Here is a 22,115-nt window from a genome sequence, read left to right as displayed (position 1 = left end):
TCTTGTAAGTAAAAGAAAAAAAAGATCAATCTTCCTTTCACATTTCTAAAAATTCTCACAGTCTGATAGTAATTCAAATAACTAAATCTAAGCTGTAGAAAGAAACCCAAGAAGGTAAAGATCTTATTCTAGCATGATTCTTCCACTTATCCTTCTGTTCAGTGAAGCTATCCACATTCAACCCCCGCCTGCTAAGTGGTCAGCTAGCAGCAATGAGTCAGGAGCTGCTCATCGGCCAAGTGCAGAGAGCAGAGAAGCAGAACAGATTGAAGGAAAAGGCCTCAGTTACTTTTCAACGGCCTTTCCATGGTAAATAACTGAAATTAGCCATTTTTTCCTGACTAATTTCTAGCTGCCTCTAGAGGTCATTTCCTCTAATGTAGTAAGCCATATTAGCTATAGTAACCCTATAAAATCAAATGCTTGAAAATACCAGTAGGTATAAAACAGAAAAAATAGTACTGAGGATATGCCCATTAATCCTCAGAAAAACCTAAAATAGTAAAAGAGAGACAACAGACACAGACTCGATTTAATAAAAGGTCAGAAGAAATAATCTACCTGCCAATCCAGAGAACCGATAATCAACAAAGCAGTTGAAATATTTACACAAAAAGGTAAAAAGAGACACACAGATATCACTAAGATGTAATGGATCAAGATTCATGAATAGATTTTGGCTCTAGAAGGACAGAGATTTTTCCAGATAAACCCACCTGGGAGTAAAGAGAGAAAGAGTAGCAATTCATAAGTTTGGATAAGCATGGATCAGAGGGCAATAATTTTATAAGAGAAATCCAAATCCTGCTTCAGATAGAGGAAAAATACAGATCACTGCATAGATACTTGTTTATTCTGAGCCATTCACACTATTGAACTCTCTCGTGACATTTTGATAAGTTGCAGAATTGTGAGTCCTGCTTTCCCAATAATAAATCAAACATTGAATTTTCCAGCCTGTGTTGCCAAGCTTCAAATTGTTTAAGTTCTCTGAGGTTTGGACTTCAAAAGGGCATACAGAGAAATGGAAGGATGTGTACATAGATAAATGGCATAAGGGCTGCTGTTGGATGGAAATAGACATCTGATGAGATCAAATTGGAAAATGGCATATTCTACGTGTTAAAGGCCTTGAGTTTGCTTCTGACTCTCAGAAAAATTCTATGACTGTTTTTAGACAGCTAGATTTTAGAAAAAAAATAATAATCATAAGAGCCAGCACTGATTCACTTGGATTATTTCTTTTCAAATTAATCTCATTCTTCTTATTGAATGAGATCAGAGGAATGTGGACAGTGTTGAATTTCTTGATTTTAGTAAAACCTTTAACAAATTTTCTTAGAACAGGCTTGTGAGCAAGGTAACAGAGTGGGTAATTGGATTTGCTTTTATTGTTACCAAGAACATCATGTTTTAAGACATTACATTTATAGTCTCTTACCAAAAAAGAAAAAGGAGCTGAAGGTCTTATCTAATTTAACACATGTGTGTGTGCTCAGTCATGTCTGACTTTTTGCGACCCCATGGACTGTAGCTTGTCGGGCTCTTCTGTGCCATCCCATGGACTGTAACTCACCAGGCTCTTCTGTCCATGAAATTTTCCAGGTAAGAATATCAGAGCAAATTGCCATTTCCTACTCCAGGGGATCTTCCCAACCCAGGGATCGAACCTTCATCTCTTGCATTGGCAGGCAGATTATTTACCACTGTGCCACCTGGGAAGTCCATGACTTAACACATAGGAAATGCCTTTTCTGATAAGATGTATAGCTATCATACATCTTATTTTCCTAGGTATGGGTCAGTCTCAACTTTTTAGGGCCCAGTATTCTTGCCTGGAAAATTCCATGGACAGAGAAGCCTGGAGGGCTACAATCCAAGGGGTTTTGAAGAGTTGGACACAACTGGGCAATTAAGCACACACAGCGCAAAGAAGGCTAGTAGACAGTCAGGGAATATTATATTAGAGATGTAACTAATGGCCTTCTGCATCAGAACTGAAGTCCTAAGGGTGGCTGCAGGATTAGCAAGCATATGCTGCTCACCAAAGCAGTCTGGCTCACCTGAAGCTCTTTAAGGCTGTTAGCAAGGCTAGGTCAGTCTATTAAGTCCCATGTAGAAATAGCATCCCAAAAAATTGCCAGAGAAGCTGAAAGAAAGCTGATGCAATTGTGAGTAAACTGAGATGAGGTAAACTAGACCGACAAACAAAAAGCAAGCACCTTTCCTGCAGGGTCCCCCATTCAGGGTCCTCCTTGGAAACCCCGGACAAGAAGCGCTCTTGCTCCAGTCTGAGGGAACGCCCTTCTCGTTTAACCACCACGAGGGGGATGCCTTTCTGCAGAGTCCATGTAGCCATCATCTCCTTGAGCTCTACATTTTCCCGCAGAAACGCGAGCTGAAACGACAAGTGACTTTGGTAACCCGAGGCACAGGAGAGAAGCCAGAGAGAGATCAGGTACTTAGACCTCTTCGGATGCTAGGGACACGGCTTGGGCAGGAAGAGCGGACTCCGACTGCAGGCTCCCAGGGGCGCCATGTAGAACCTGGGCTGGACCTGCCCCTTCCCTCCCCATCCAGCACTGCTCCTGGAAAGTTACCTGAAGCGGGGACGTGTCTGGGAGCTTGAGGGTTAATACAGGGCAAGAAAGGCCAAGAGGAAGGGTTTGAGACTGGGGCCCCTCTCTGCTCCCTTTCAAAACAGAAGAATAAAAGAACCCACCAAAACAAAACAAAAACTACCCTCCATTTCATTAACGATGGAATCCAGAGGTTTAGGAAGAAATGTCTCTTTTAAAAATTCCAATAGAACGATATTATATCAATAGAGGTATATGGAGTGGAGGACAAAACCTCTAGCTTTTTATTAACAGCTTCTAGGATGGGTTTCTGATCACTGCATGATGCCAAATCTGCCTTTAGAAACCATAACTTGATGGGATTACCATGACGCTTTTTAAAGTTTGCCTTTTCTTTCTTTTTTTTTTTCCATGATGACTGATTTTTTTTTCTCTCTCCTAAAATGTTCCAATAACTTCCCAGAAGTAAACAAAAAGATGGGGCCTCAAGAAAGCCATTCATACTATTTCCAAACCTAACATATTTGGTTTGGCATTTTGCAGAGCCCTGAGGATACCAGTGCAGCAATAACCACTCAGAGAAATTTTGAGCTGAGATATTTTTAGCCGTTGGTGGGATTGTGGGAAAGCTGAATTATAACAACAAAAATATAGTAGTAAGAGCATCACCCTCCCCTTAATGGCCTGAGCATTCCTTCTTCAGTCAGCTTTGTTTCAAGGAAAATTGTGGAGTTTTTCCTTCTCTCCAGTTATTTAAAGGGGCAGCTGGACAACTTTACAGACTCACTCCAGGTCTGGAGATGAGCCAAATCTCTTCCACCCTCCAAGTCTCTCTCTACTTACTGTGTTGCTTGTCTTCTTGGAATCAGAATAACAAAATCCACTCGATGTAGAATCACTTTCTAAACAATTCTAGAAAGCAAAAATAAAAGAGCACTGCCATTTGGCCTCTGAGAATTCGCTTAAAAAGAACATTTGACATGAATGCAAACATTTATTAGCATAAATATATGAAAATGTAATTCATCTAGATGTGATGAGCATAGCAATTCATAAAAAATACATACAAGTTACCCTTTTAAATATTTAATTGATATTATGTGACACCGTGCTGATTTAGGTATTTTGGAAAATTTATCATTTTTGTGCCACAGTTTCATTTAACATCAGAAAGGGGTCAGCTAAGAATTTAGGACCTTTAGGGGAAGGTTAGATGGGAGACCTCTCCAGTAACTAGGAAGAAGTTGTGATGTCATTGAGAGAATGAACACTGGACTGAGTCAGGAGACAGATTTTAAGTAAGGACTCCATCACTCACTTGTATAAGATCTTGAACAAATCTCTTCATTAGCATTAGTTTTCCCATTTTTGGGAAAACCCATTTTAAAAAATGGGTTAAGATTGCCTACCTTTCCTTCTTGAGATGGTAATAAGCAGGATGTGACAAAAATTAGTAAAGAAGTGTTCACACAGTTGGCCTAAAAGAGTTCTGTAATTCTTGGCCAAATCTCTCCTTTAAATCCCCTTCCCACTCACTAACCACACAAAAGACGGATTCTTCCTCTTTGAAAAAAAAGGGCTCAGGCAAGGTCTACACACACACACACACACACACACACATCCTTGTAAAGGAGGAGGGAAGCAGATGGGTGGGAGAGAAAAGCAATGAAAAGAAAAGCTTGTTGAGAACCTGGGAGAGAGTCGGGATGAGATCATCTGGATCACCTGTAGGAGGTGATGGAGAAAGAGCATTTTCTTGAGACTTCTTTGAAAATTTACTTTTGTTTTTTGGCTGCCCTGGGTCTGCATTGCTGTGTGGGCTTTTCCCTGGCTGCGGTGAACAGGGGCTACTCTGGAGTTGCAGTGAGCGGGCTGCTTGCTGCGGAGGCTTCTCTTGCTTCAGGGCACAGGCTCTAGGGACGTGGGCTTCGGTAGTTGCAGCTCCCGGGCTAGAGCACACACTCAGTAGTTGTGGTACGTGAGCTCAGTTGCTCCGCAGCTCATGGGATCTTCCTGGATCAGGGATCAAAGCTGTGTCTCCTGCATTGGCAGGTGTAGTCTTTTCCACTGAACCACCAGGGAAGCTGCGAGAAAGAGCCTTTTTATAAGTATTACAAAGGATGGTGTGGTTGATCCCTTTTAGGGTTTTCAAGAATGTCAGTAAAAGTTTTGAGCTACTGTGAAATTTTAATTACTTGCATTTGCTTCTTTGACCCCCAAATCACACATAAGTTAAACCTTAAGGATCCAGACTTAATGAGGGCACAGAGAAATCAAAGAAGATAATGTGTATGATTTTTTTTAAACTATGACGTGCTGTACAAATATTGAACAATATTATTATTACCCCTGGGACAAAAGTGCTTACAAAGAAGAGAGGACCTCTTCTGTGTACAATGGCTTAGGGTATTTCTACTTGCAGGCGCTCTGCCAGTTTATTATTTCTATTAAAAAGTACTGGCATTTGAAAATCTAAAAATATTTGAGTAATTATTAGAATCATCTGAGTTGACTGCATGGTTTCTCTTTCTCTTACCTACTATCCTACATGAATCCCAATGACAAAGAGACCATATTCTTTAATCAATCATTAGCCGTCTCTTAACCATGATTATAGGGTCCACAGAATACTAGGGGCCTGACATGATTCTTTCTCTTAAGCAGATTTTGTTTATTATTATCACTGTTATCATTAAATCAATGGAAACCAATAAAAGAGGACGTCACTGGCTGGAAGAGATTCATAAGTGCACTTCTAGGTATTCAGCAGAAAGGCAGTGAGTGCTGGAGCTGGCTATGAGAGGGAGGGGAACCCTCAGCTGGATCTCAGAAGATGGACCGCACTTGAGTTGTTGCAAAGGAGCAAGTACACTTCGGGCAGCAAGAGCACCAGAAACAGAGGCGTGATGACAGGGATGAGCAGGATTTCTTGCATGAGGGAGCAGGTGGGTCTCACTCAACCGAATACTGGCTGGGACATCAAGTTGAACAAGTAGAGTTTAAGCTTACATTTGGGAAGAGAAGATGACGAGTCACATGAAGGAATTACAAAGTCATGAAAGGTTTGGAAACAGAAGACAAAATTAGGGTTAACCAGAAGAGGGAAACCAAAGAGAAGCAGGTCAAATACCGAACCCCCAGGGCTAAGCTAGTGTAGCATCTTGGTTTAGCAAGATGCCAAGGAAATCGACAGGTGTGGCCTGCTTAACCCGGGCAGTGTGGCAAGTGGAATAAACATCCGTTGCCCGACAATATAACTGTTTATAAGCCTTCATAATTAGCTTGTCACTGTTTAGGCTTACCAGCAGTCTCCTGTAACCCAACCAATGACTTACGTTTGACAGACTGTGCCACAAATCATCATTCTTAGCATTTCTATAGCTGAACTTCTTTAAGTAATGAATAATTCCTTTCCTGAATGTCTCCTCGCTCAGAAAATCCTTGAGCATATTCAAAATACAAGCTCCCTAGATAAAAACACAAAGAAAAAGAAGGTAAAGGGTAGCATATGTTCTTAAAGGAAGCTTACATGCCATGGAACATGTGTAATGTCTGATAAATGAGCAGCACGTAAGACAAAAAGCGACACAGAAGTAATCCGGCACCAACAGCTGTTGACGTACTAGCATCATTATACTTCTCCCAGGGCAGGGCATTTATTTACTACCTGGCCCACATCATCTCCTACCTTGTTGTAGGAAACGGCATCAAACATTTCCTGTATTTGAGTAGGAGTTTTTGCTTGATTGGAGATAGGATGGGATGAATTTAGTGAATCTCTTGTAATGACTTCAAAGCATGTGTTCGAAAAATTGTCATCCTAAACAGGAGAAAGCATTTGTTTCTTCAGTTTCCATTTGACACTCAAAGCAGTAGTAAAGATGCTAGGTTTAGTAAGATATTCTCAGGAGTAAGTATGCAAACAATATTTCTTACAAAATGTTTCTTTCCCCTGATATAGTCCCCTTTCACCAATTCTCTATTTTGTTAAAGGTCTAAATGTGATATTTCCTCAGACACTGCCTGAATGTTTCCCATGAACAAAGTCCTTGGATACAGAAATGAAACAAAGGTTCCCATTTAGTGAGCATGTGCTTATGTGTCAGGCTCTTATATTCCTCATCTGCAGTCCTTTCAACACTCTGCAAGGAAGAGGCATTGTACACATTTTATGAGTGAGAATGCATGAAACTTTTGGATTAAACCACAGACTCAGCACATAGCAAAAAGAAATAAAAGGACGCTGACTTTGAATCCATGTCTATCTGTAACTGTACTGGACCAAATATTTACCCCAAAGAGCTAATTATCCATTACTAGTTAGCGCTACCTTGTTATGTGTAGTTCAGACCCCCTTCGTGCTTGCTAAGTGGCTTCAGTTGGACACTTTTCGACCCTATGAACCGTAGCCCACCAGGCTCCCCTGTCCATGGGATTCTCCAGGCAAGAATACTGGAGTGGGTTGCTATACCCTTCTCCAGGGGATTTCCCCAACCCAGAGATTTTTCTCAACACTGGTCTCCTGCATTGCAGGCAGATTCTTTACCATTTGGACCATCAGGGAAGCACCATCTTAGAATTCATTATGTTAACAGACATATTGCTTACAGACTCTTGGATAAATATAGAATAATGCCTGAAATATTTTTTTTTTTTTTGCAATTTGGAGAATTTTGAAGCCAGACAACCTCCAGATCTGTGAGAAAATAAACTGGCTTAAGCCACCCAGTCTGTGGAATTTTGTCATGGCAGCCCTAGCAAACCAATACAATCTGTTTATACAAAAGAAAATACCACAGATTCAAAAACACAATGCCGTGTTCTCTATGGCACTTTCTAAAAATTATAATAGTAAATTAATGATTTCTTAGGACATATAGTATGATATACAAAGTTGCGACTTACAAACTGTAGCTCTGGATATGTGATGTTGAGAGAGATAAGTTCCATGTATGTTGCAAAACCTTCATTGAGCCAAATATCATTCCACCATTCCATTGTAACCAGGTTACCAAACCACTGGGAGATAAAAACTCAGTGTCAAACAAATATAAAAGATTATTAACTGTAGCAAAAAAATACAATGGGCGGTAACTTCTTTTTTACTAGTTGAGGCCTTTTCTCTGTCTTTACTACCCCTTTCTCTCTGCACAGCATCTTTCTCCTGGTTTCCCTGCCTTCTCCCCTCACCACCACATTTTTGCTTATTTCACTTACTTCTTTTGTGTCCACATTGCCTCCAATGCCCTACCTTCCATTATATCCTCCCTATGTTTCCTAGATATTAGGCTCAATATTAAGGAAGAGAATTATTAAGGAAGAGACATTTTGCATGGTAAGTATAATCTCATCTTGTCATTGACTTACAGTGAGGGTCTAAGGAGAAATATAAGCCAAAATATTCTTGATGAAGTCATCTTTTTATATTAAGTAGCAGTTACTTAAAAGGATAAGAATTCATTTAGGACTTTCAGATCATTACATAATATTACTAATGAGCAAATGTAGTTGTTGACCTCTGTCCCAAGTTACTTCTGGAGATCAGTTTAGCCACTAGTGTGAATAAAAGTCTGAGATTTTACATACATATAAATTAAAAGGATGCAAAAAGATAAGCTAAATAGAAATTTATCCTTGACCTATATTTGATCTGTAACACATTTTAAATATTATTTTTTTTATATATTATTATATTTTACCTATTTGGCCTTTGTTGTTTTAGTGTGTCTCTAGTTTATCTATTTTAAGAGTGCTATCTCCAGATGGATTGGAAGCTTAAATAACAAGATTTTAAGATTCAGAAGAGCCTTGTTATAGTTATAGGACAGAAATCACTAGATCCATAGCTTCCAGAAACTGCTCAACCCCTATACCTTGTCTTATAACTTTCAGATCATATTGCAAATGCGCACCAATCTTCCGAAGGACATCTGTGAGGAGGAACGGTGGGTGTTTCCTCAGTTTGAGAAGTGATGAACACAAGAAGTTCAAGCTGGTTATGGTCATTTCACCAGTCAGGAAGAGTATTTTATTCATTCATTCATTCATTCAGTGAATATCTATTGAGAATCTACTATGTTCCTGGCACAATGCCATGGTAAAATCTCTTATTTTTAAATTTTTAACTTTACCCTTTATCATGACCATAGTAATAAGAGGGTTTTTTTTTCTTTTTTTTTTTAAGCAGCAAACGAAGAACCTGGTTATATAGGAGAAATACATAGATGTACGTAATAGAGCCACTACCTTAATACAGATGATGGAGGTCAACCAGTAGACACATATAGGCAATAAAATGTTATTGGCACTATGATTTATATCTGTACAAGAGGCAGCGAGGATTCCAGAAGGAAAAAGTCCGTTTTGCTGAGAGAGTGTGTAGGATAACTGGGAAATGATTCACTTCCTGAGTCTTAGAAGCGGGCCCCAGGAATGCTGGAAGTGGGGTGCGCTCTAAGCAGATCAGGTAGCAGGAAGAAAAGCACAGAGAAGTGATGCGACCTGGCCTGTCCAGGTAATGGCAGGTCGTCCGGGGTGGCTAATGCCAAGGCGTCTTTCAGAGATGAGACTGGAGAGGAGGCTGGGAGCTGGGTTATCTGGGCCTCATATGACACCCTGTGGATCCTTGACTAACCCGGCATTGAGAATATTTGCCAGGGCTTTATGCGGAGGACTGACATGGCCAGATGGAGACGGATGGGAAGACTAAACAGTCAAGGCAGAAACTCCAGTGGGGCCTGCTGCTTCAGCCCTGGACTCTGAGTCTTCAGGAAAGAGAAGCTTTCAAAGGAAGGCCTTAAGGCAGCATGGAGCCTCCAAAGGAGAGCTCTCTGCTTACTTCCCTATGAACTCTGGATAGAAAATTAGGAATCCCCAGACTCAGTTAAGTGCTTTAGAGCTCCCAGTGACTAATAATCCAAACCCCTAAGATGAGCCAGAGGGGAGATGCTAAACCAGAGGAAGCTGTTCATATGTTCTCAAAGTACAGCGCTGAGCATGGCTCTGCGCTTAAGCTTGCTGCTTAAAACAAACAAACAACCCCTCTTATTATGATGGTCATGATAAAGGGTAAAGTTAAAAATCAAAAAGTAAGAGATTTTACCAGTTTCTACAATATGTGCCTGTATGGTGAAAGAGAATTTCCGATGTCTTTAATAGTTCACTGCATAACAGGGAACTTGCAGAAATAAAACAGAATGAAAAAAGTCTCTGGTATCTGAAGAGCTAATTTTACTGTTTCGTAATTGTATGTAACGCTGGGTTGATAAGCAGGCCTTGGAAATCTTATTCTGTAAGAAATGGTGGCAGTGGTGGTCATTGTCTCTACTGTTACTAGCTAGCCCTTACTGAGTACCTAGTGTGTGACAGACAGACACTCATCTGCAATCCTCACAACAGATTCAAGAAGCAGGAGCTATTATGAACTTCATTTTATAGATGAGGACACTGAAGTTTAAAAAGGTAGGTAGTGTGTCCAGGGTCAGTAGCCTGGGAGTACATGGACTTGAAATACTTCATTATGGCCAAATAATCACAAATTCCAATTGCAGGGAGCTTGATTTTACCCTAGACTGGAATGTCACTGTATTAGAGAGTGTATGGGGAAATAATAAAAATCTCTATTTGTAGGGGTTTCTAATACTGTGCCCTATGTACCTCTGTGATCTTCACCCTTCTTTACTAAAAGACATTTGGAGGCTTTGTGCCTAGAAAAGTTTTAGAGGACATAGTGGCCAGTTCTCCTGTGATAAAATTCTGGTATGAGACCCATAGTCTAGAGGTTGAACATTCTGCTACTCGACATATAATATTTAGTTTGATGATCCCTAAGGTGCCCCCTGGAAATAAAATGACATGATCTTACATTGTTTGGGGAATACTGGGGGTGTTCTGCATGATGCTCTTTGGAACCGACCCTGAGAGAATGCCGTGAGAGCCAGGTACCTGGTGTGCTAGTTCATGGGCTATCACCTTGGTGACCCATAGTTTATCAGAAGTAGAAGAGGTCTTGGGGTCAAAGAGCAGCGACGTCTCTCTGTACGTGATGAGGCCCCAGTTTTCCATGGCTCCACTTGCAAAGTCAGGAATGGCAATGAGATCTAAGAAATAAGAACAACCATACTTAATCATTACGGCTCCTACACCAGAAGTGGGATTTGCTTCCTTCTTAAATACGTTATGATCCTTTCAGTATATATAAGCAGACATTCTGAAAACACTGAGTATCTTTTACTCTTAACATTGATATTGTGTCTTGTAGTTGCTGAAAATAATCAGTATCCATCATCAAGCAGAATAAAATTTATTGATAAAGTTTTATTTGTAGGTGAAGTAGCCTAGTGACATAACCACTGTTTCCTAAAAACTAAACTGTGAAATTACCTTAGGTGCATTACTGCTGAGAAAATAATTCATTTTAAAACACTCATATTGTATTTTATATTAGTATTACAGAGACTTTGAAAATATAAGATATCAAATGATTTCTAAAATATTTGGATTCAACAAAACATATAATGAACTCATTTCTATAAAAAAGAGAAAATAAGGGATTTTTAATTTCAGGAGAACACCATTTAGAAGCATCTCTGTAGTCAATATTTCAAGTACATACAGCCTCTAAGTGTCCTTCTAAGGCAGTAAAGGGAAAAAACTGTAGGCATCAATTCTTTCTGACCTCAATTTCCTTTTCACCGTTAATATTTCCTCTACTTCTTGACAAAAGTTTAGAGAAAAAATGTAAAATTTAATCATCTTTAAGCACCTCAGGTATAATGTATATTCAGTTCAGTTCAGTTGTTCAGTCATGTCCAGTTCTTTGCAGCCACATGGACTGCAGCACACCAGGCTTCCATGTCCATCACTGCCTCCTGGAGCTCAATTAATGTATATTAATTTATATCATGTCTGTGTGAGAGCATATATATACATATATATGTGTATATATATACACCCTTTGCAATGATTTCATGTTGATTAGAAAACTTCTGGCTAATATTTAATCGTAGACTTCTTTTTATTCTGCCAGGTCATCCTGGAAAAAATACTGTTCTTTGGCTAAAAAGCCAGGTAATTAAAAAATAATAATAATAATTTGAAATAAATCAAGTCACTTGGCTTGAAATTTCATTGTCTGGAATTAGTATTGCTTAATTCTAGTGGATAAAAGCCAATATGTATAATGCAATCAAAAAGTAAACTAGCACTAATCAAGATTAGTATTCATTAGCACTTCAAATATGGGAATGATTCCTTTTCTAAACTGCATCAATGATTTTATATTAGTTACAGTATTTCCCACAGCCATTAGAAATGCTTATGTCTGCTCTACTTTTTCTTTTTTTTATTTATTTTTATTGAAGGAAAATTGCTTTACAGAATTTTGCTCTTTTCTGTCAAACTTCAATATGAATCAGCCATAGGTGCACATATAGCCCCTCCCTTTTGACCCTCCCTCTCCCCCTCCCTCCCCATCCCCCTCCCCCCACCCCCAGGTTGATGCAGAACCCCTGTTTGAGTTTCCTGAGCCGTGCAGCAAATTCCCCTTGGCTATCTATTTTACATACGGTAGAGTAAGTTCCCATGTTACTCTTTCCATACGTCTCACCCTCTCCTCCCCCTCCCCATGTCCATAAGTCTATTCTCTATGTCTGTTTCTCCACTGTTGCCCTGTAAATAAGGTCTTTGGTATCATTTTTCTAGATTCCATATAAATGTGTTAGAATATGGTATTTCTCTTTCTCTTTCTGACTCACTTCACTCTGTATAATAGGTTCCAGGTTCATCCACCTCATTAGAACTGACTCAAATGTGTTCCTTTTTATGGCTGAGTAATATTCCATGGTGTATATGTACCACAACTTCTTTATCCATTCATCTGTTGATGGACATCTAGGTTGCTTCCATGTTCTAGCTATTTTAAATAGTGCTGCAATGAACAATGGAATACATGTGTTTTTTTTCAATTTTGGTTTCCTCAGGGTATATGCCTAGGAGTGGGATTGCCGGGTCATATGGTGGTTTTAGTCCTAGTTTTTTAAGGAATCTCCATACTGTCTTCCACAGTGGCTGTATCAATTTACATTCCCACCAACAGTGCAAGAGTGTTCCCTTTTCTTCACACCCTTTCCAACATTAATTGTAGACTTTTTGATGAGGGCCATTCTGACTGGTGTGAGGTGATTTCTCATTCTAGTTGTGATTTGCATTTCTCTAATAATGAGCAATGTTGAGCATCTTTTCATGTGTTTGTTATCCATTTGTATGTCTTCTTTGGAGAAATGTCTGTTTAGGTCTTTTCCCCACTTTCTGATTGGGTTGTTTGTTTTTCTGGTATTGAGTTGTAAATGAGCTGCTTGTATATTTTGGAAATTAATCCTTTGTCAGTTATTTCATTTGCTACTAGTTTCTCCCATTCTGAAAGTTTTCTTTTCACCTTGCTTATAGTTTCCTTTGCTGTGCAAAAGCTTTTAAGTTCAATCAAGTCCCATTTGTTTACTTTTGTTTTTATTTCTGTTACTATAGGAGGCGGGTCATAGAGGATCTTGCTTTGATTTATGTCATTGAGTGTTCTGCCTATATTTTCTTCTAAGAGTTTTACAGTTTCTGGTCTTACACTTAGGTCTTTAATCCATTTTGAGTTTATCTTTGTGTATGGTGTTAAGAAGTGTTCTAACTTCATTCTTTTACTTGTAGCTGTCCAGTTTTCCCAGCACCATTTATTGAAGAGGCTGTCTTTGCCCCATTGTATATTCTTGCCTCCTTTGTCAAAAATAAGGTTCCCATAAGTGCATGGGTTTATTTCTGGGCTTCCTATCTTGTTCCGTTGGTCTATATTTCTGTTTTTGTGCCAGTACCATACTGTCTTGATGACTGTAGCTTTGTAGTATAATCTGAAGTCAGGAAGGTTGATTCCTCCAGATCCATTCTTCTTTCTCAATACTGCTTTGGCTATTGGGGGTCTTTTGAGTTTCCATATGAATTGTGAAATTTTTTGTTCTATTTCTGTGAAAAATGCCATTGGTAATTTGATAGGGATTGCTGTTGAATCTTTAATCTGGTAGTAAAGTCACTTTCACAATATTGATTCTTCCTACCCAGGAACATGGAACATCTCTCCATCTGTTTATGTCATCTTTGATTTCTTTCATTAGTGTCTTCTAATTTTCTGTGTACAGTTATTTCATCTTCTTAGGTAAGCTTATTCTTAGATATTTAATTCTTTTTGTTGCAATGGTGAGTGGAATTGATTCCTTAATTGTTCTTTCTGATTTTTCATTGTTAGTGTATAGAAATGCAAGTGATTTCTGTGTATTGATTTTGTATCCTGCTACTTTGCTAAATTCACTGATTAGCTCTAGTAATTTTCTGATACAATCTTTAGGGTTTTCTATGTACAGCATTATGTCATCTGCAAACAGTGAGAGCTTTACTTCTTCTTTTTTGATCTGGATTCCTTTAATTTCTTTTTCTTCTCTGATTGCTGTAGCCAGAACTTCCAGAACTATGTTGAATAATAGTGGTGAAAGTGGACACCCTTGTCTTGTTCCTGATCTTAGGGGGAGTGCTTTCAGTTTTTCACCATTGAGAATAATGTTTGTTGTAGGTTTATCATATATGGCCTTTACTATGTTGAGGTAGGTTCCTTCTATGCCCATTTTTTGAAGGGTTTTAACCATAAATAGGTGTTGAATTTTGTCAAAGGCCTTTTCTGCGTCTATTGAGATGATCATATAGTTGTTTTTTTTTTTTGAGATGATCATATAGTTTTTAATCTCTCAATTTGTTAACATGGTTTATCATATTGATTGATCTGCATATATTGAAGAATCCTTGCATCCCTGGAATTAACCCAACTTGATCATGGTGTATGAGTTTTTTGATGTGTTGCTGAATTCTGTTTGCTAAATATATCTGCTCTACTTTTTCTTAAGCTGCATGCTTCCTTTCAGTTAACTTTATTTTAAATGCATTCATTTCATATGGTCTTTGAGGTCACATTTTTCAAGAACAGCTTAGGATTGTTGATGGCTATTATTTGATTTTTCCTTGATTTTTGACATAGAGGACAGCAATGGACTGTGGGTAACCTGATTTAGTATGTCTGTACTAAAGGGTATATAGAACCTGTACTATAATGATACCATGAGACTCGGGAACTATGGGAATAGCCCCTGGAAATGTCTTCTGATAGTCCTTTAATTCACTAAGAAAAACTACATGAAGTTGGTCAGAAAAGGGGAAGAAGGACATGATAAGGTGTGTGTTATAAAGTCCCAAAGGAAAACAGTTTTGTCACTGTCCGAAACTCTAAAAATTAATCTACATAAGTTATAAAATTTGTCAGTGTTTTTATACATTCTGAAATATCATAAAAATCACAATTTTTATTTTTTAAGATAGAAAATGGAAACCAACAAAGATAGGCTATTTGTATCCTCTCATATAAAGATCAACTACAGATCAACTACTATCACATTCAAATTATCTATTTCCTCCAAATCTCTCTCTCTTGCTCTTTTTTTTTTTTTTAAATGTCTGTGCCACAGTCTTATCTTCCAGCTTCAAACACTCTGTAGATAACAGATGGTAGGACAGTTTTCAGCTATTTACATAAACCTTTGGCAACTTTTATAAAAGATTGCTAGTCTTGTATGAATATGGTATAGAAGGAAATATATGCTCCAGAAAATTCATCCATTTAAATCTAATATAAAATGCAGATATTTTAATATTAAACCTGATAAAAGAATAGAAAAATGAACCCAAGTACTTGGGCTTCTCATAAATACTTTATTTTCTACACTCAAAGACATCTCTCAGGTATAAATTATTGCTTTCTGGGCTAACTGAAGTTCCTCAGTGCTCATTTTAATCACATATAAAGAGGGATGAAATCAAAGCAAGTTCTAAAAGTAAAGACAATGATCTAGAATTTGAACCTACCCAGTTTGGGGAGTGGATAGTGAATATCAAAGTAATTTTCATAGAAGTCCAGCAGCTTCAGTGACGCTTCCAGAGCGTAATGTGTTTGACTCCATTTGTCTGGGGATGCATAGATGGACACCTGGGAAATGTCGGTGAGAAGAATGATCTTTGAATGACAGCTCCTTGGCATGACCCCATTCCTAACAACCTTCACCCGAAAATGGAGACTGTATTTTTCAAGAAAGTATTGAGATACCGTTAAACATGTTGTCAACAGGGGGTAAGATGTTCTGTAAAGTATTAAAGAAGAAGTCCTTCTTGAAAACTATAAGCAATCCTGTGTTTTCTGTTACAGCGCATTCTGTAGGTGTCAATCTGTACATTTCAAGCTATATAAACCTATTACATCACGAGAACTCACTTCAGATCATCACTATCATGTATTCTAGCACTTGAGAATTAGCTTTCCAAAATGATGACCACCAAAATAGTTTCAATAAAACACAATTGTATTAGGTGGAAAAGCCTTCGTGAACTTATTGAAACCACCCTCTGTTGTGTTTTCTTTAAACTCAAAAATGCCCAGATAGGTTCACTGACTCCCTACATGGTAACTACTAGCTAGTAAGTAGAAAAAATGAAGTTAGATTCCAGTTTTCTTGGGTTTCAAGTACAGTATTGCTTTCATTTCATAATCTGCTTTCATGCTCCAAATTAACTGAAATCCCTCAGAAATTTTATAAGAAAGACATATTAATGGCCACAGTACCTTACCAGGCACTGTGCTAAATGTACACTTGTCAAACTTGTAAAATCTAACTTAGTCCTTTCAACCACCTCCTGAAATAGAAGCTATTTCTTCATGTTAGGAATGAAGCAATGAAACCACATGGAGATTAAATAACTTGCTTCAAGTTACACAAATGGAAAATTGTAGAGATGGGGTGTGAATCCAAGGAAACTGACAGGACCCTGTCCCCTAAAGTAAAATACAATCTGACCTCACACACACCTATATCTATCTACATATATATCTGTGTGCAGCGATGTATGTAGACACATTGCTGATAATATATATCTGCGTATCCATAGGTCTAGTATGTAAGGAAATTATAATTGATGTTTTATTGCTATTTTTCATAAGCACTCTTTTATGACTCTTTGAATGTATTTTTGGGTCTGTAACAATTCCTCAGGGTAAGGGGTTCTTTTTTATTTTTCACGTATTCATTGATAGTCACAAAACTTTATCAGATACATATTGTGTGTGTTTGTGCTCAGTGACTCAGTTCTGTCTGACTCTTTGCAGTCCCTGCCAGGCTTCCCTGTCCATGGAATTCTCCAGGCAAGAATACTGGAGTGGGTTGCCATTTCCTCCTCCAGGGGGTGTTGCCGGCCCAGGAGTTGAGCACGCTTCTCCTGCATTGGCAGGTGGAGTCTTTACTGCTGCACCACGTGGGAAACCCCAGTTATTGGGTATTGTAACTTTTTGTAAATAATGAACACTCTAAAAATGATGAAGACCTCCTTTTATTAAGGAAATAAAATTATAGAAAACAATTGGAAACAATGTAAATGTCCTAGAATAAGATGCTGATTAAAAAAATCCATATGGTACCTCTATGCATTAGAATACAATACTATGCAATCATTAATATTATAGAAAAATACTGAATGCCATTTAATTTTTATAGCATATTATGGTGAGATAAAATAATTGCATATTATTTGTAAAAAGTATATATAGATTTATACAGTATATATTGTTATTATATCCAGTCATATACTGACGGACTTATAGAAAACACTTGGAATATACCAGGATATGCCCCTGTAGTGCTCACAGGTTATTTTGTTTTTTATCTCTCTCTGTTTTTGTAAATAAGCATGGTATTTTGATAATAAGGGGGGAAATTTTAAAGTACAGCTCATTGCCTTCAGGACGCTATTCTGCACTGTGTATGAAATGAGAACTCAAACTCACCTTGACCCCTGACGAGGTGGTACCACTCACAGAAGTGAAATCACAAACTATGTAGGCTACAAGGTAGGTACTCATTTTTACAGTAGTTTCAAAATGGTCTTCCAAGAGGCCTCCTTCAAGTTCAATCGTCTTAACCTACAGGAAGGGAAAGAATTGGTATTTGAGAACTGGAGTATTTTACAAGAATGCCTATGATGTAGGCTATGTAAGTTAGAGGTGAGCTTGATGCTCTGCGTGATGCCTATATAGATTAGAGGACTCTTCACAACATTCTGTGGCTTCGCCTCCCTCTATTTCTTTTATCTCTAGACTTCCTCGAAGACACGATGTGCTACTTTAGGAATCTGAAAATGATGCCTATTTTGTTGTTGAAAGCATAGAAATATCTTAGACGGTTCCACATTCTTGAAATGCAATCATCTCCAACACTGGCATCAATTCAACATTTGTACTTCTAAGCAAAAGTGCCAGAGAATAGTCCCCTTCCCTTTGTTATATAATAAATAAAATCTGTTGCAGAAGGAAATGAGAAGCAGAACTGTGCTGGATGGTTTGCATCATCTTTTAATCCTCCTATTATTTGTGTATGAGGTAGGTATAATTTCACAGGTGAAGAAACAGAGTCTCAGAAACATTAAATGATTGCCCAGGATCACACGGCTAGTTTCACGGTAGGACCAAGATGTCGATGTGGCTGTGTGACTCCAAAGATATTGCTCATCCTGGCACTTGCTGTGACAGCTTGAGTCATAGTCTTATTTTATCTTTGCTTCATTGATTCAGCCATGAAAGCAGTCAGGCCAAGGAGGTCATTAGTAATTTAAGCTTCTGCCTATCTACTGAGGAAGTAAGAAGTTTTAAGTCTATAGACTGGTCAGCTGCATCCATCAAATTCACTGAGTAATTACTGAATTCTATATTTACTTGCTCAGGATAGCTGGTTCCAAAGATGGTCTTCACCATGGTACAATGCCCCTGAATTCTGAAAGGACACAGATCCTGTTATCTGAAAATACCACTTTCTTCAAACTGGTAACAAGTCTTCAACGGGCTTGTTGCTCACCCTCTCCAAACCCCTTTTAAGGCATCAGGGTTGTGGCAGTGCTAGCCATAGATTATTAAGCATATTTTGTGTGTTTGTATAAGACTGCAGTTTGCTTTGGTGAGAAAAAATAGCCTGAAGGATTATCACAAACTGCCTAGCCTATGTCAATGACAAATGTTTGTGCTATTAAATTCTACGGAATTTGATTCTACAGAATTCTATCAAAAATTCAATTCCTAAGTTCCAATAAAGTAGAAAACACTGACCAAGTACCCTTGAAAAGGTAGTAGTATACATAGGGCTTTAAGTTTCACCTCTATCTGAAAGTTAATTTTTTCCAAAAACAGTCTCCTTTGTAAGGAGTCTGATTGAACCACAGTTCTACGGGTACATACCCCTAGCAGACGAGAGGTTATGGTAGGGGCTGAGGAGGGGACACTATTTTTGTGGTCCTCTGACCAAGCTCAGCAGCAAAACCATTTAGTCAAGCGTGTAGATGGGGGAGGAGAGGAAGAAGAAAGCTTGTGGGACCATGGAGAAATGGGTCTGTGACACTGGAGAGCTGGTGGCAGAGCTGGTGAGGAGACAGGTGGGCATTCCCTCTGATTTATCTCCTCCTCCCAGGTTAAGAAGTAGCCCATAGAGGCTGATTTGGTTCAGGAACCTGGAGCCACCCATGTAGATTAGCACTGCCTTAAATAGAAGTGTTTGCAGTGTTAGTGCAAGTTCTTCCAGGATGGTGATGTAAGCTCCAAGTATAAAACACTTGTTGCTAGAGAAGGATTTAGCTGTTTTCTCAATTTCAGCAGGATTCTGCTTACATAGCAAGTGTCACCAGCAGGCGTGTGTTCCTTTAAGGAATGAAGGGAACAAAGGAATGCCCCAAAGATATGCACTGCCTCTCCTAGCACTTGGCTGACTGCCTCACTTTCTTGTATTCTTAACTTGTATTCTTTTCTTCTAAAATAAACCAACTGAGAACTTCTGTGTTGCTTCTCACCAGTCCACAACCCATCTTAAGGGCCATAGGTATTATCCAAAGAGTATGATCATAGCATTACTTCAGTTCTTTCTCTCTCTCCTTATTTTGAATAACCATGGAAGCCTGGCCATGTCAATATGGAGCAGAAAGCTAAGCCAGTGTTTGCTGAAAAAAGAATGATCCAGAGAACTGGCCCAGTCAACTGAAGCAATGCAAAGCTCAAGGATTATATAAAATATTTAAAATTTTTTTTCACTTATTTTTCTTACATGTGAGAAACTGACAATTCTGAACATTTCAGAAAGCTGAAATTCTAATATAACAAAATAACAATTTATGTTTGTATCACATTTTAATTAAAAGACATTACTACTTGTATTTTTACTTTATCCTCCATGATGATTCATGTGAAAAAATATATTAATAAAAAGCTGCCAGGAAACAGACTGAATGGCCCTTAAATGAACATTCCACTAAAAAGAAGACTTGGAGTTAAGCAGCAAATCCTTTTTACCTGAAAGGGAGTAGGCTAATTAAATTGCTGTCTGCACAATCATGAAAAAAACGGCGGGATAAATGTCATGTGGAGTGTGTTACTTTCCCCCTTGATCTGCTCTGCAAGCATTTCAAAGCAAAAACTTTTCCAGCGTTAAACAGAAATCTGGGGGAAAGCTTATGGACTCATTTTCCCACTTTATCCACAGAAGACAATCACTGAAGAGGGCAGAGAGGAAAATGGGCTGGAGTCACTGGCTGGGTTATGATGATCCGGCTGCTTCTGAGCTCATCCTCCTGATGCACTGTCAGGAGGGCCTCTATTTTTATCCAACTTTCTAGGTAGCAATGGAGAAATATTTTACATTTCGTTCAACAGCAAAAAAAAGGCAAGTGCATCATTAGTGAGGAAATATCCAAAAAGGCTCAAGGGTCTACTGTGCCATTCAGAGTCTCTGCATTTTGAGCATAAATATGAGCCAAATAAAAGTGTTCAGAGGTCTCTTTCAATTAAAAAGTTTGTAACTTTTCATATGATTTTCAAATAATTTTCATAAATAATTTTAAGGACTACTCATGGAACTTAAAAAGATTTCTAAGTTCTATCACAGACTGCTAGATGTGAATTTTCAGGATGGGCCCATGGAGCATTCTCTAGATCCTTACTATTCCAAATGTGGTGCCTGGACCAGCAGCAGTGGTACCACCTGGGAGCTTGCTGTTAATAAAAAGGCAGAATTTTGAGCCTCACAGCAAGGCCAACTGAATCAGAACCTGAATTTTAACAAGATCTTCAGACGATCTCATTGAGACGGTCTTGAGACGATCTCAAACATTAAAGTTTGAGAAGTGCTGTTCTGGGTGATTCTGAATTTCATCGATGGCCAAATAACACCGATTTAAAAGAACACTGCTTCCATATAAACACAAGTAAAATATAAATCTCTTTAAAACAAAAAGTTTCTTATGTAAAAATGCCCAAACAGAATGATTTTAAAATATAGATGGATCGGAGTTATTATGCAACATGTAGATGGAGTGAGAACAAATTAATGGCTTAAGTCCTGCAAACAAAGCAAATATTAAAACACAACAAAGACTGAAGTTCATTTTGAGAACAATTTCCCAAAGTTTCTGAAAGTGGGACTACCTTTGGCATGTTGGAGAGGGCAATGTGTCTGCTCTCTCTTCTTATCTTGATGGAAAAGTTGGCTTTGAACAGTGGTTCATCAAAGCAAGGGAAAGCCATTCGTGCCTCGGTGGGCTCAAAATCCGTTACTGCAATCGTTCTATGAAAAGAAGTCCATTCCAGTCGGAATACACAAGTGAAATCATAAAAGAAAGGGAAAAGAATTTTATTTTCAGAACACAGCTTATCAAACCTGGAAGTGATATGTTTGATTTCTCAAACTATAATCTTAGTGACTCTTAGTTTTTGAAGAAAATGAAGGTAAAATTTGTTTAGCAGCTGCCAATCATAGTAATGCACTGTGCCAGGCACTCTATTTACATGATTGTCTTCATATTTATGGCAGATAAGGATATTGAGGCTCTGAGAACTTATGTGACTTTGCTAGGATCTTTACCTAGTATTGACACATTGCTGAGATAGTGAAAGGTTGTTGCTGAGCTGTGAAAGACGTAGGGATTCTTGGCCTCCAGAGGAGAGGAAGTCAAGCTGGGGCCTGTGACGAGGCTTGATTGCTCCGAGTTTTTGTGTAATAAAGTTTTATTTAAGTGTAAAAGAGATAGAGAAAGCTTCTGACATAGACATCAGAAGGGGGCAGAAAGACTGCCCCCCTACTAGTCTTTAGCTGGATGTTATATAGCTACTAGCAGGCTGCTAATTAGGGAAAGGAAATGTGTCACAATTCAGAGTGACACCAGGCCCCTCACCCACAACATGCATTTTGAGATAACATTGGCACAAAGGTGAGTCATTCCAGGCCATGAAATCTTGAAAGGCAGGTTTCTAAGCAAATACATGGTTTCATTGACATAGATTAGGAGAGCAATTGTATGAGTAAAACTTACTGGTTTGTCAAGTTGGTTCTGAGTCTTAGGTGGAACCAACTTGAAGACAGAGTCTAGGGTAAATGCATA

The 22,115-nt window shown here is 38.5% G+C and overlaps 1 protein-coding gene across 1 annotated transcript in view; it reads right to left on the bottom strand.

Annotated features, from left to right (window-relative positions):
- The window catches only part of ERAP2 (endoplasmic reticulum aminopeptidase 2), a 43,722-nt gene that overhangs the window by 14,868 nt on the left and 6,739 nt on the right, over nt 1–22,115 (bottom strand). The window contains exons 3-11 of the mRNA XM_043913679.1: nt 21,163–21,301; nt 17,491–17,625; nt 15,525–15,645; nt 10,524–10,678; nt 7,485–7,598; nt 6,268–6,399; nt 5,915–6,046; nt 3,423–3,491; nt 2,223–2,398 (exon numbers count right to left, since the gene is read on the bottom strand). Coding sequence (XP_043769614.1) covers nt 2,223–2,398; nt 3,423–3,491; nt 5,915–6,046; nt 6,268–6,399; nt 7,485–7,598; nt 10,524–10,678; nt 15,525–15,645; nt 17,491–17,625; nt 21,163–21,301 — 1,173 coding nt within the window. The remainder of the gene's footprint in view (nt 1–2,222; nt 2,399–3,422; nt 3,492–5,914; nt 6,047–6,267; nt 6,400–7,484; nt 7,599–10,523; nt 10,679–15,524; nt 15,646–17,490; nt 17,626–21,162; nt 21,302–22,115) is intronic.

This window comes from Cervus elaphus, chromosome 9 (assembly GCF_910594005.1).
Source record: "Cervus elaphus chromosome 9, mCerEla1.1, whole genome shotgun sequence".
Lineage (NCBI taxonomy): Eukaryota > Metazoa > Chordata > Mammalia > Artiodactyla > Cervidae > Cervus > Cervus elaphus.
This window is presented reverse-complemented; position numbering and strand designations above follow the sequence as displayed.